Source organism: Capricornis sumatraensis, chromosome 4, assembly GCF_032405125.1.
Source record: "Capricornis sumatraensis isolate serow.1 chromosome 4, serow.2, whole genome shotgun sequence".
Classification (NCBI taxonomy): Eukaryota; Metazoa; Chordata; class Mammalia; order Artiodactyla; family Bovidae; genus Capricornis; species Capricornis sumatraensis.
The window spans coordinates 140,857,034-140,870,121 of NC_091072.1; the positions used below are offsets into that span (position 1 = coordinate 140,857,034).

Consider the following 13,088-nt stretch of genomic DNA (forward strand, 5'->3'; position numbering starts at 1 on the left):
GTAGTCATGTATGGATGTGAGAGTTGAGCCATAAAGAAGGCTGAGCACCCCAGAATTGATGCTTTTGAACTGTGGTGTTTGAGAAGACTCTTGAGAGTCCCTTGGACTGCAAGGAGATCCAACCAGTCCATCCTAAAGGAAACCACTCCTGAATATTCATTGGAAGGACTGATGCTGATCCAATACTATGGCCACCTGATGCGAAGAACTGACTCATTGGAAAAGACCCTGATGCTGAGAAAGACTGAAGGCAGGAGGGGCAAGGCGACAACAGAGGATGAGACAGTTGGATGGCATCACCGACTCAATGAACATGAGTTTGGGTAAGCTCCGGGAGTTGGTTACGGACGGAAGCCTGGCATGCTGCATTCCACGGGTCACAAAGAGTTGGACATGACTTAGCGACTGAATTACAATCACCTGGACCTAAAAGTATCAAGAGTACCTGAGTGCTCAGGGCCCTACTGCCGTCCACACGCACAGGCCCAGGACCAGACTGTGCTTCCCCTACCCGGTCAGCTGACACACTTACTGCATCTGAATAGTCCAGGAGTAACGATGAAGCCTCAGCATGCAAAAGAGCTCAAGAGTTTCAAAAGCAAGAGTTTTTGTTTCGCATTTCCAGCCTTTGAGAATGACAATTAGCTATACGTGAGGGGGCGAGGGGCTTCCCTTGTGGCTCAGCTGGTAGAGAATCTGCCAGCAATGCAGGAGACCTGGGTTCGATCCCTGTGTTGGGAAGATCCCCTAGAGAAGGGAAAGGCTACCCACTCCAGTATTCTGGCCTGGAGAATTCCATGCACTGTACAGTCCATGGGGTCGAAAACAGTCAGACACGACTGAGCAACTTTCACTTCACTTCAGAGGGGGCGCGAGGGGGGAAAGAATCTAAAAGAAAAGGAGAAACAAAGCTAAACATGTCTGACATCCCATTACCCCTTGGGAGGATATCTATGCTATGCTATGTAGGCGTGCTCAGCCATGTCTGACTCTTTGGGACCCCATGGACTACAGCCTGCCAGGTGCCTCTATCTATGGGATTCTCCAGGCAAGAATACTGGAGTGGGTTGTTATTTCCTCCTGCAGGGGATCTTCCCAACACAGGGATCGAAGCCAAGTCCCCTGAATGGAGTCTTTATCACTGCGTCCCCTGAGAAGCCCATGGGAGGACACTATCCTACACTAAGGATATACACAGCTACTGTCTTCAAAATAAATCCTGCAGGTAAAGGGTTATCCCCATTCTATTCCAATGTTACATACACACTCCAATAGAGAGATCAGCGTTCCTTCCAAAGTTATAATGAGACCATGTGCAAAGAAAAAGTGTCTAAAGTCATGAAATCTGGGGACAGAAATGCAAATTCATATCAAATTCACAACCAACCCAGTGTCAGTCATGGCACAATATAGCAGACTGGAAACTCCTTGAGAACAGGGACCTTCCACTGGGTATCTGCCAGACACCCAATCAGCCCTTTCTACCCATGCTAGGGAAGCAACTGTGTTTCTCACTAACAACTTAACAGCAAACAAACAGTTTATAGTTTAATGTTTAAAATGTATTTAGGTGGGACTTCCTTGGTAGTCCAATGGTTAAGACTGCCTTCCAACGCAGGGGGTGTAGGTTTGATCCCTGGTCAGGGAGCTAAGATCCCCCATGCCTCACAGCCAAAAAAAAAAAAAAAAAAAAAAACCAACACAAAACATAAAACAGAAGCAATACTGTAATAAATTCAATAAAGACTTTAAAAATGGTCCACATCAAAAACAACAAACTTATTTAGATAAAAGCATAAATTTTTCTAAAGCCTTAAAATCTAAAATTTATTTGAGCAGAATAAATATACTTTTATCAAAACAGCAAGTTTCTAGCAGGACAGTTCCATTCTGGAGGTTTAAAGGAAAAACAAAAACTTGGAGCTGTTGCCCCCAAGTACTGAATTAGCTCTGACTTCACCACTAGTGCCTCCTTAAGAGAATATTCCATCCATTATCTGCAACTTACCGGTGCAAATAAATTATCCTCATAAATGCTCAGGCTTGAGAGCCCGAGGCTGAACAAGTGGAACCCAAGGCCCAGAATCTAAAGTCAGAAGACCCCGCATGTTCAAGTCCAGGCTTTTCCTATGCTGTTTGTGCGACCCTGGACAAGTCAATTTGACAATTTGTTTTTTAGGAGGGGAAATACCTGTTCCACCTACCTCACCGCATCAATGTTGTCATTAAATGGAGAAGCTGCTCCAAAGGGGTCACTCGCCATCCTGCCGCCCCCGTGCCCCCAACCCCCAGTCCAGCCCAATACGGAAAGAGTTGGAGACCCTCCTGTAGGTCCTTCGCGGCGCTCGGGAAAGGATGCTAACCTCATCGCCCTCCCCTGGGGACAGCGGCGACGCGCGCCCTGACATCCGCTGCCGCCGCCGCAGCGCCAGGCCACCATCCCGGCGCGCCTTCGGGGTCCTTCCCCCCGCGTTTCCCAGATTCGCCCCGCGCCGGCAACCCCCGACCCGCCGGGCGCCTCTTTTGCCCCCTGGTGGCGCGTGGACCCCAGCCCGCGGGGGGGCTGCACCGTCTCGCCTCCGCGCGCCTGCAGCTCCGCTCGGGTTGGGGCCAGACTCCGATAGGCTTGGCCCCCGGGAGCCTGGAGTCCTCACCTCCCCAAGTCCGGCGGGGGCGAGGTGGTCGCGAGGTTGCAGCTTACCGGGGAGCTTGAGCGCCCTGGACAGCACGGTCGCCATGGTGGAGGCCCCGGTGCGCGTGCGCGCCCTCGCGTCCTGCCGGGAAGTGTAGTTCGCAGTCGAGGTGCGCGGGGCCGGGACCTGAAAAGGTGGGAGCCGGGCGGCGTGGCAGGGCCTGGAGGAGGCGCCCGCTGCCGCCTCCGCGCCCACGTGCGCGCTCCTGCCCCTCCACCCCGCCCCCTCCGGGACAGATGCCTTACTGGGCAGGTCAAGTCACCGCTCTGAGCCTCACTCTCCTCCCCCGTGAAATGGGGATCTGATACAGCCCATGGGCTTGCAGTGAGCACGGAATGAGATAATAGATAGGAGGCAAGGGTTGTGAAATACCCCTGGGCTTTGGAGTCAGACGGGTTTGAATTCAGCCCGCATCCCTCGCTGGGCCATCTAGGGCAAGTCACTTGTATGACTAAGCTTCGGCTTAGATATGGAGATAATAGCACCTACTTCAGGAGCATATTGTGAGGATGATATTACATAATCTATTTAAAACGCGTAGCACACAGCAGGCACCTAGTAAGTGTGTTTTCTCTACGTTTCTCAGGTTAAAGGCGAGGTTTCCCCTGGAGCTCTAAGCTTCATCTCTGGTTACCAGTTCTTTACAGGAATCCACTCAGCACCCTACCCCGCAGCCTCCAGCTTGAAGGGTCTAAGGATGCAAGACCAGTCCTGTTTCTTCCCCTCAGGCACCAAGAGGTAGGCATTTTAGTCCAGGAATGCTGAAGACAGTATTTATCTTAGAACTGAAGCAGACCTTAGAGACTCCATGTTTTACTGAAGAGAAAACTAAGGTCTATAAAGGTGATGTGACTTCTTAGTGGCAAACAAAAGTTCTAAGAGCTCTCTCACTTGGACTGCCTTATTTGCATGAGAAACAGTCTTAGGACTGTCCTGTGGGGGCATTCCCAGCATTCTAACAGTTATCTCCACTGCACTTTACCCCACACAAAAATATAATATCACTCACGTCGACAGAGGGAAGATTCTGGAGCCAGGCCGTGCTTGCATGAGCATGAATGCTGAGTCACTTCAATCTTGTTCCACTCTTTTCAACCCCATGGACTGTAGCCCAGCAGGCTCCTCTAACCATGGGATTCTCCAGGCAAGAATACTGGAGTGGGTTGCCATGCCCTTCTTCAGGGGATCTTCCCCACCCAGGGATCAAACTTGGGTCCTCCATATTACAGGTGGAGTCTTTACCTTCTGAGCCAACAAGGAAGCCCTCCTGAGAATTAAATGGAGACATGCAAAGCACACAGAACCATGTGTGGCACTGCGTGTTTTGTGTTAGCTCTCCTTTTTATTAATAATTTATTACTTTTTGACAATGAAATAACAATAATAAATTTAATAATACTTTAATTAGTTAGTTAAGTTGCTCAGTCATGTCCAACTCTTTGCAACCCTGTGGACTGTAGCCCACCAGGCTCCTCCATCCATGGGATTCTCCAGGCAAGAATACTGGAGTCGGTTGCCGTTTCCTTCTCCAGGGGATCTTCCTGACCCAGGGATCGAACCCAGGTCTCCCACAATGCAGGCAGACGCTTTGACCTCTGAGTCACCAGGGAAGTCCCCTAATAACTTAATAATAAATTTAATAATACTTTAACAGATTAGTAAAATTAGTTGTTTATTCTTTGTGTGTACTACCATTCCCAAAATGTCCACTGACACTTCTCTGGAGGTATGATTAAAAACCATGTTTGACATCTATGTGGGTCATCTAAGAAAAGCACCATGACCGGTCACAGTAAACCAGTAGAGGCTTACCTAATATCAGATTAGCTAACTGGAACACATTCTTGAGATCTAAAGACTGAGAAAAATAACCTTTAAGCTGAGTAGAATCAGTTTCTGCTATAGGATAGGAACATGGGTTTCTGGGAGAGGATGCCTGTGAGCTGAAATAGCCAGAAACACAGGAGAGCAGGGAAGGAGAAAATCTGTCCATTTTTCTTTTCATCACATCCCTTTTTATGTGATGAAAGTAAAATAAGTTGTACAAGGGAATTTCCTGGTGATCCAATGGTGAAGACTCAGGCTTTCATTGCCTTGGACCGAGGTTCAATCCCTGGCCAGGTAACTAAGATCCCAAAAGCCGCACAGTATGGCCAAAATTTTTTTTAATTTTTAATTAAATTGTACAAAGTTTGATTAAAACTTTTCTTAAAACTATACTGTTGGGACATCCCTGGTGGTCTAGTGGCTAAGAATCCACACTTCCATTGCAGGGGGCACAGATTTGATCCCTGGGTCAGGGACCTAAGGGTAAACACTCCACCTGCAATGCAGAAGACCTAGGTACGATCCCTGGGTGGGGAAGATCCCCTGGAGAAGGAAATGGCAACCCACTCCAGTATTCTTGCCTGGAGAATCCCAGAGGAGTCTGGCAGGCTGCAGTCCATGCAGAGGCACTGAGCCACGAATACCTTCACTTTCACTTTTCAGGAAACTAAGGTTTTACACAGGTGTAGCCCCCCAAATAAATCAAATAAATAAAAATAAAATTCTAAAAAAGAAAAGAGAATAATAGCATTCATTAAAAAAAAACTATCATCACCCATAGCACTTACATTTGTGCAGCACATGTGTGTAATTGTATGTGCATCCCACAGATACGGCATCTCTAGCCCTTCTTATGCCTAACCTTTTGGGCATTCCCCCTTTCCCCATTATCACCCCAGCTCCGCCAAAATGATTTTCAGGGGGACACAGATGCCAAGGAGTCCCTCCCTCCTGGCTCCCTGACCTTGCCTCCTCTTTGGCTCTCTTAACTCCAGAAATCTCTCCCATCTCCTCCACTTTTCCCCCTCATTTTAACAACAAGAACCACAGCTTAAAACAGTGTTTCTCACATTTAATGTACTTTCGTTCAATTACAGGAAAAAATTCAAAGCAGCCACCGAACAAATCAGAATCCTTGACTTTTGCCTAAAGAAAACCTGTGACGTGCTCTCTAGTCACCTGGCGGACTTAAGTGCCTTGCTGTGCAAACTGCCCCCCCACCCCACCCCCGAAACTGAGGGCACCCTGGAAAATGCAAACACCTGGGCTTCCTGGCTTTCTTACCTGACCTCTCTAGAAGGAGTGAAACTGGGGGGCTGGGGAGACAAGCCTGAGGACAGCCCACCCTGTCTGACCACTGTGCCTGCCGTGAAGAAAAGAAATTCTATATATGACAGTCACAGCTGAAACCGCAGAACCTATTCTGGTCTCCCTACAAGGATCTGCAGTGGGACTGTTCCTCCTCACCTTCTAAGCTTCCAATACTTTGTGGTGGAAAACAGTATTTGCTGATTTTTATGACCATTGTGATGCCCAATGTGTTAGTCCTTCAGTTGTGTCCAACTCTATGACCCTATGGACTGTGGCCCACTAGGCTCCTCTGTCCAGGGGATTCTCCAGGCAAGAATACTGGAGTGAGTAGCCATTCCCTTCTCCAGGGAATCTTCCCGACCCAGGGATTGAACCCGGGTCTCGAACACTGCAGGCAGATTCTTTACTGTCAGAGCCACCAGGGAAGCCCCGCTGCTGCTGCTCAGTCGCTTCAGTCGTGTCCAACTCTGCGACCCCATAGACAGCAGCCCACCAGGCTCCCCCGTCCCTGGGACTCTCCAGGCAAGAACACTGGAGTGGGTTGCCATTTCCTTCTCCAATGCATGAAAAGTGAAAAGTGAAAGTGAAGTCGCTCAGTCGTGTCTGACTCTTAGTGACCCCATGGACTGCAGCCCACCAGGCTCCTCCGTCCATGGGATTTTCCAGGCAAGAGTACTGGAGTGGGGTGCCATTGCCTTCTCCGCCAGGGAAGCCCTAGTATTGCTCAAAAATCTCCACACGTCCTCCATGGGCTCACAAGCAAATCTGATCATCTGGTACTTTCCCATTCTCTAGACAATACGTTCCGTTCTACTGGTCATGACTCTCCTACAAGCTTTTACCACTTCCTCTTGAAATCGGTACCTCACAGCAGCTGCCACCCCTCCCTCCTGGCACCGCTGGAGCCGTCCCAAGCCTCATGGCCATTTCCGCCTCCTTTCAGAAACTGTTACTTCTTCCTGTATCTCCCACCAGCCAGTGCCACCTCATATTTGAGTACTGTTGAAATGTCAAAGCTGTTCAGGGCAGTGGCAGGTGGGGAAGACTGTCCTTTCTGTGTTAGACACTTGATTAGAAAAACAAACGCCATGCTGCCTTTTCCTCAAGGTCAAATGTAGTATTTTCATTAAACAGTGCTATTTGTTTTACCCAGTGAGTCAGTCGGGGCAAGGTTATTGCCATTATCAACAATCTTAAAACTTCAGTGGTTTTCAAGAATCAGGTCATTTCTGCTCATGGCAAGGTCAAGGTGAAGGTGGGGATAATCAGCCCTGAGACTCTGTTCCTCCAGATCATTCAGGGAACCAGCTTCTTCTGCCTGGTGCTTCTTCCTCCCTAAGGCCTTCGAGTCCCCAATGGATCATCTGTATCTTATGATCATGCAGGAAGTTTATGGGCCAGGACTGGAGGTGATATATGTGACCTCTGCCCACATTTATTTAGCCAAAACTTAGAAACAAAATGGGCTTCCCTGGTGGCACAGATACTAAAGAATCTGCCTGCAATGCAGGTTTGATCCCTGGGTTGGAAAGATCCCCTGGAGGAGGAAATGGCAAATCACTCCAGTATTCTTGCCTGGAGAATCCCATGGACAGAGGAGCCTGCTGGGCTACAGTCCTGGTGGGCTGGAGTCGCAAAGGGAGTCAACACAACTGAGCAACTAACTAGATGCAAAATAGGTTTGCCAGGGAGATATAGGTGTAGGAAGGAAAGGAAACAGTTTGATGAGCTTCGAGCCAGTCTCTGCGACCCCAGTCACCCCATATTTTTACAGGATACAGACCTGAGTCCTCAGTTTTGGGGAGGGTCATCAGGCTCTGCTCTACTTAGAAACATTCTTCTTTTCTAGGGACTAAAGCTTCGCTCTGCAACTGAGCTTGTTGTCCTGAGTTAGGACTTGCTGCTGCATCTAACGACAAGCTCTCCTGGGAGGTTCCTCAGCCTCTCCACGGATGACCATTCCTCCATCCGTTAGCAGGGCCAGGGCCAGTCTGAACTCTCTGGCAGACACGCCTCAGGCTCAGAGTATTGTCCCTGCTGCTACAGGGGTGCCAAAGAGATTGAATCAGGGAGCAATACCTATGAGATCAAAAAGGAAAAATACTGTGGGCTTACCTGATAGCTCAGTTGGTAAAGAATCCACCTGCAATGCAGGAGACCCCAGTTTGATTCCTGGGTCAGGAAGATCCCCTGGAGAAGGGATAGGCTACCCACTCCAGTATTCTGGCCTGAAGAATGCCATGGACTGTATAGTCCATGGGGCTGCAAACAGTCAGACACAACTGAGTGAATTTCACTTTCTTTCTTTCACTATAGCAAATAACAGCGATAGCATGGGGACTACATTGGTGGCGGAGAGGATAAGAATCCACTTCCCAATGCAAGGGACACAGGTTTGATCCCTGATCAGAGCAGATCCCACATGCCAAGCAGCAACTAAGTCCAGGCTGGAACTACTGACCCCGAGCTCTAGAGCCCACACACCGCAAGAAAGAGTAGCCCCCACTCTCCATAACTAGAGAAAAGCATGACAGCAGTAACAGACACCTAGCATAACCAAAACTTTTAAAATAAATTATTTTTTTAAAACAGCTCACTGTCCCTCTAATGTTTAAGAAATGACAGCAGGGAGATGGAGAAAAGCAAAGGAAGTGCTCAGCAAAAACCTGGGGATGAGATGCAAGTGCCAAGGAGCCTATGATACCAGCCTTGCATTTAGAGCAGGAAGTTTGAAAAGGGGAGGTACAGGTGGCACATTTACTTCCCATCACAGAGAACCTCACTCTCTGATCAAGAGTTGCATGGCTAATCACGGAGACAAACAGGTTTATGTTGGGAGTTTAGTTCAGTTCACTCGCTGAGTCTCGTCTGACTCTTTGCAACCCCACGGACTGCAGCCCTCCAGGTTTCCTTATCTGTCACCAACACCCAGAGCCCGCTCAAACTCATGTCCATTGAGTTGGTGATGCCATCCAACCATCTCATCCTCTTTCGCTCTTTTGTCCCCTTCTCCTCCTGCCGTCAATCTTTCCCAGCATCAGGGTCTTTTCCAATGAGTCAGTTCTTCACATCAGGTGGCCAAAGTATTGGACCTTTAGCTTCAGCATCAGTCCTTCTAATGTATATTCAGGACTAATTTCTTTTACAATTGACTGGTTTGATCTCCCTGCTGTTCAAAGGACTCTCAAAAATCTTCTCCAACACCACAGTTCAAAAGCATCAATTCTTCGGGGCTCAGCTTTCTTCATGGTTCCACTCTCACACATCCATATATGACTACTGGGAAAACCATAGCTTTGACTAGGTGGACCTTTGTCGGAAAAGTAATGTCTCTGCTTTTTAATATGCTGTCTACGCTGGTCATAGCTTTCTTCCAAGGAGCAAGTATCTTTTAATTTCATGGCTGCAATCACCATCAGCAGTGATTCTGGAGACCAAAAAAATAAAATCTCTCACTGTTTCCATTGTTTCCCCATCTATTTGCCATGAAGTGATGGGACCAGATGCCATGATCTTAGTTTTCTTAATGTTGAGTTTTAAGCCAACTTTTTCACTTTCCTCTTTCACTTTCATCAAGAGGTTCTTTAGTTCTTCTCTTTCTGCCATAAGGGTGATGTCACCTGCATATCTGAGGTTATTGATATTTCTCCCAGCAATCTTAATTCCAGCTTGTGCTTCACCCAGCTGGGCATTTCGCATGATGTACTCTGCATATAAGTTATATAAGCAAGATGACAATATACAGCCTTGACATACTCCTTTCCAATTTGGAACCAATCAGTTGTTCCAGGTCTGGTTCTATTGCTTCTTGACCTACATACAGGTTTCTCAGGAGGCACGTAAGGTTGTCTAGTATTGCTGTCTCTTTAGGAATTTTCCACAGATTGATGTGATCCACACACTCAAAGGCTTTAGTGTAGTCAATGAAGCAGAAGTAGGTGTTTTTCTGGAACTCTCTTGCTTTTCTGTGATCCAGTGGATGTTGGCAATTTGATCTCTGGTTCCTCTGCCTTTTCTAAAACCAGCTTGAACATCTGGAAGTTCTCAGTTCACGTAATGCTGAAGCCTGGCTTGGAGAATTCTGAGCATTACTTTACTAGCATGTGAGATGAATTCAATTGTGCGGTAGTTTGAGCATTCTTTGGCATTGCCTTTCTTTGGGATTGGAATGAACACTGACCTTTTCCAGTCCTGTGGCCACTGCTGAGTTTTCCAAATTTGCTGGCATATTAAGTGCAGCACTTTCACATCATCTTTTAGGATTTGAAATAGCTCAACTGGAATTCCATCACCTCTACTAGCTTTGTTCATAGTGATGCTTTCTAAGGCCCACTTGACTTCACATTCCAGGATGTCTGGCTCTAGGTGAGTGATCACACCATCGTGGTTATCTGGGTCGTTAAGATCTTTTTTGTATAATTCTTCTGTATATTCTTGCCACTTCTTCTTAATGTCTCCTGCTTCTGTTAAGTCCATACCGTTCTGTCCTTTATTGTGCCCCTCTTTGCATGAAATGTTCCCTTGGCATCTGTAATTTTTTTGAAGAGATTTCTGCTGCTGCTGCTAAGTCACTTCAGTCATGTCCGACTCTGTGCGACCACATAGATGGCAGCCCAGCAGGCTCCTCCAACCCTGGGATTCTCCAGGCAAGAATACTGGAGTGGGTTGCCATTTCCTTCTCCAGAGAAGAGATCTCCACTCTTTCCCATTCTGTTGTTTTCCTCTATTTCTTTGCATTGATCACTGAGGAAGGCTTTCTTACCTTACCTTGCTTTTCTTTGGAATTCTGAATTCAGATGGATATATCTTGACTTTTCTCCTTTGCTTTTCACTTTTCTTCTTTTCTCAGCTATTTGTAAGGCCTTCTTAGACAACCATTTTGCCTTTTTGCATTTCTTCTTCTTGGGGATGGTTTTGATCACTGCCTCCTGTACAATATTATGAACCTCTGTCTATAGTTCTCCAGGCACTCTATCAGATCTAATCCCTTGAATCTATTTGTCACTTCCACTGTATAATCATAAAGGATTTGATTTAGGTCATACTTGAGTGGTCTTGTGGTTCCCTACTTTCTTCAACTTAAGTCTGAATTTTGCAATAAAGAGTTCGTGATCTAAACCACAGTTACCTCTCGGTCTTATTTTTGCTGACTGTATAAGCTTCTCCATCTTTAGTCACAAAGAATATAATCAATCTGATTTCAGTACTGACCATCTGGTGATATCCATGTGTAGAGTCGTCTCTTGTGTTGTTGGAAGAGGGTGTTTGCTATGACCAGTGAGTTCTCTTGGCGAAACTCTATTAACCTTTGACCGGCTTCATTTTGTACTCCAAGGTCAAACTTGCCTTCTTGACTCCCTCCTTTTGCATTCCAGTCCTCTATAATGAAAAGAACATCTTTTTTGGGTGTTAGTTCTCACAGGTCTTGTAGATTATCATTCAATTCAGTTCAGTTGCTCAGTCGTGTCTGACTCTTTGTGACCTCATGAACCGCAGCACACCAGGCCTCTCTGTCCATCACCAACTCCTGGAGTTTACTCAAACTCATCTCCACTGAGTCAGTGATGCCATCCAACTATCTCGTCCTCTGTCATCCCCTTTTCCTCCTGCCCTCAATCTTTCCCAGCACCAGGATCTTTTCCAATGAGTCAGTTCTTCACATCAGGTGACCAAAGTATTGGAGTTTCAGCCTCAACATCAGTCCTTCCAATGAACACCAGGACCGATCTCCTTTAGGATGGACTGGTTGGATTTCCTTGCAGTCCAAAGGACTCTCAAGAGTCTTCTCCAACACCAGTTCAAAAACATCAATTCTTCAGCCCTCAGATTTCTTTATAGTCCAACTCTCATCCATACATGACCACTGGAAAAACAGCCTTGACTAGATGGACCTTTGTTGACAAAGTAATGTCTCTGCTTTTGAATATGCTATCTAGGTTGGTCGTAACTTTCCTTCCAAGGAGTAAGCGTCTTTTAGTTTCATGGCTGCAATCACTGTCTGAAGTGATTTTGGAGCCCAAAAAAATAAGTCTGACACTGTTTCCACTGTTTCCCCATCTATTTGCCACGAAGTGATGGGACTGGATGCCATGATCTTAGTTTTCTGAATGTTGAGCTTTAAGCCAATTAGTTCTTCTTCACTTTCTGCCATACGGGGGGTGTCATCCGCATATCTGAGGTTATTGATATTTCTCCTGGCAATCTTGATTCCAGCTTGTGCTTCTTCCAGCCCAGCATTTCTCATGATGTACTCTGCATATAAGTTAAATAAGCAGGGTGACAATATACAGTCTTGACGTACTCCTTTTCCTATTTGGAACCAGTCTATTGTTCCATGTCCATTTCTAACTGTTGCTTCCTGGCCTGCATACAGGTTTCTCAAGAAGCAGGTCAGGTGGTCTGGTATTCCCATCTCTTTCAGAATTTTCCACAGTTTATTGTGATCCACACAATTGACTACTGGCATAGTCAATAAAGTAGAAATAAATGTTTTTCTGGAACTCTCTTGCTTTTTGGATGATCCAGCAGATGTTGGCAATTTGATCTCTGGTTCCTCTGCCTTTTCTAAAACCAGCTTGACCATCTGGAAGTTCACAGTTCACGTACTGCTGAAGCCTGGCCTGGAGAATTTTAAACATCACTTTACTAGCATGTGAGATGAATGCAATTGTGCGGTAGTTTGAGCATTCTTTGGCATTGCCTTTCTTTGGGATTGGAATGACCTTTTCCAGTCCTGTGGCCACAGCTGAGTGTTCCCAATTTGCTGGCATATTGCATAGGTAATCATAGAGCTGTTCAACTTTGGCTTCTTTGGCACTAGTGGTTAGGGCATAGACTTGGATTACTGTAATAATGAATGGTTTGCCTTGGAAACGAACAGAGATCATTCTGTCTTTTTACAGACTATGCCCAAGTACTGCATTTTTCACTCTTTTGTTGACTATGAGAGCTAATCCATTTCTTCTAATGGATTTTTGCCCACAGCAGTAGATATAATGGTCATCTGAATTAATTTTGCCCATTCCAGTCCATTTTGGTTCACTGATTCCTAAAATGTTCACTCTTGCCATCTCCTGTTTGACCACTTTCAATTTACCTCGACTCATGGACCTAACATTCCAGGTTCCTATGCAATATTGGTCTTTACAGCATCAGACTCCACCTCCATCACCAGCCACATCACAACTGGGAGTTGTTTTCGCTTTGGCTCTGTCTCTTCATTCTTTCTGGAGTTATTTCTCCACCATATTGGGCACC

General features: G+C 46.5%; 1 protein-coding gene across 1 annotated transcript in view; it reads right to left on the reverse strand.

Annotated features, from left to right (window-relative positions):
* The window catches only part of FAM234B (family with sequence similarity 234 member B), a 37,672-nt gene extending 34,867 nt beyond the window's left edge, over positions 1-2,805 (reverse strand). Inside the window, exon 1 of the mRNA XM_068971325.1 lies at positions 2,702-2,805. Coding sequence (XP_068827426.1) covers positions 2,702-2,738 — 37 coding nt within the window. The 5' untranslated portion in view covers positions 2,739-2,805. The remainder of the gene's footprint in view (positions 1-2,701) is intronic.
* Between the last annotated feature and the right edge of the window lie 10,283 nt (positions 2,806-13,088).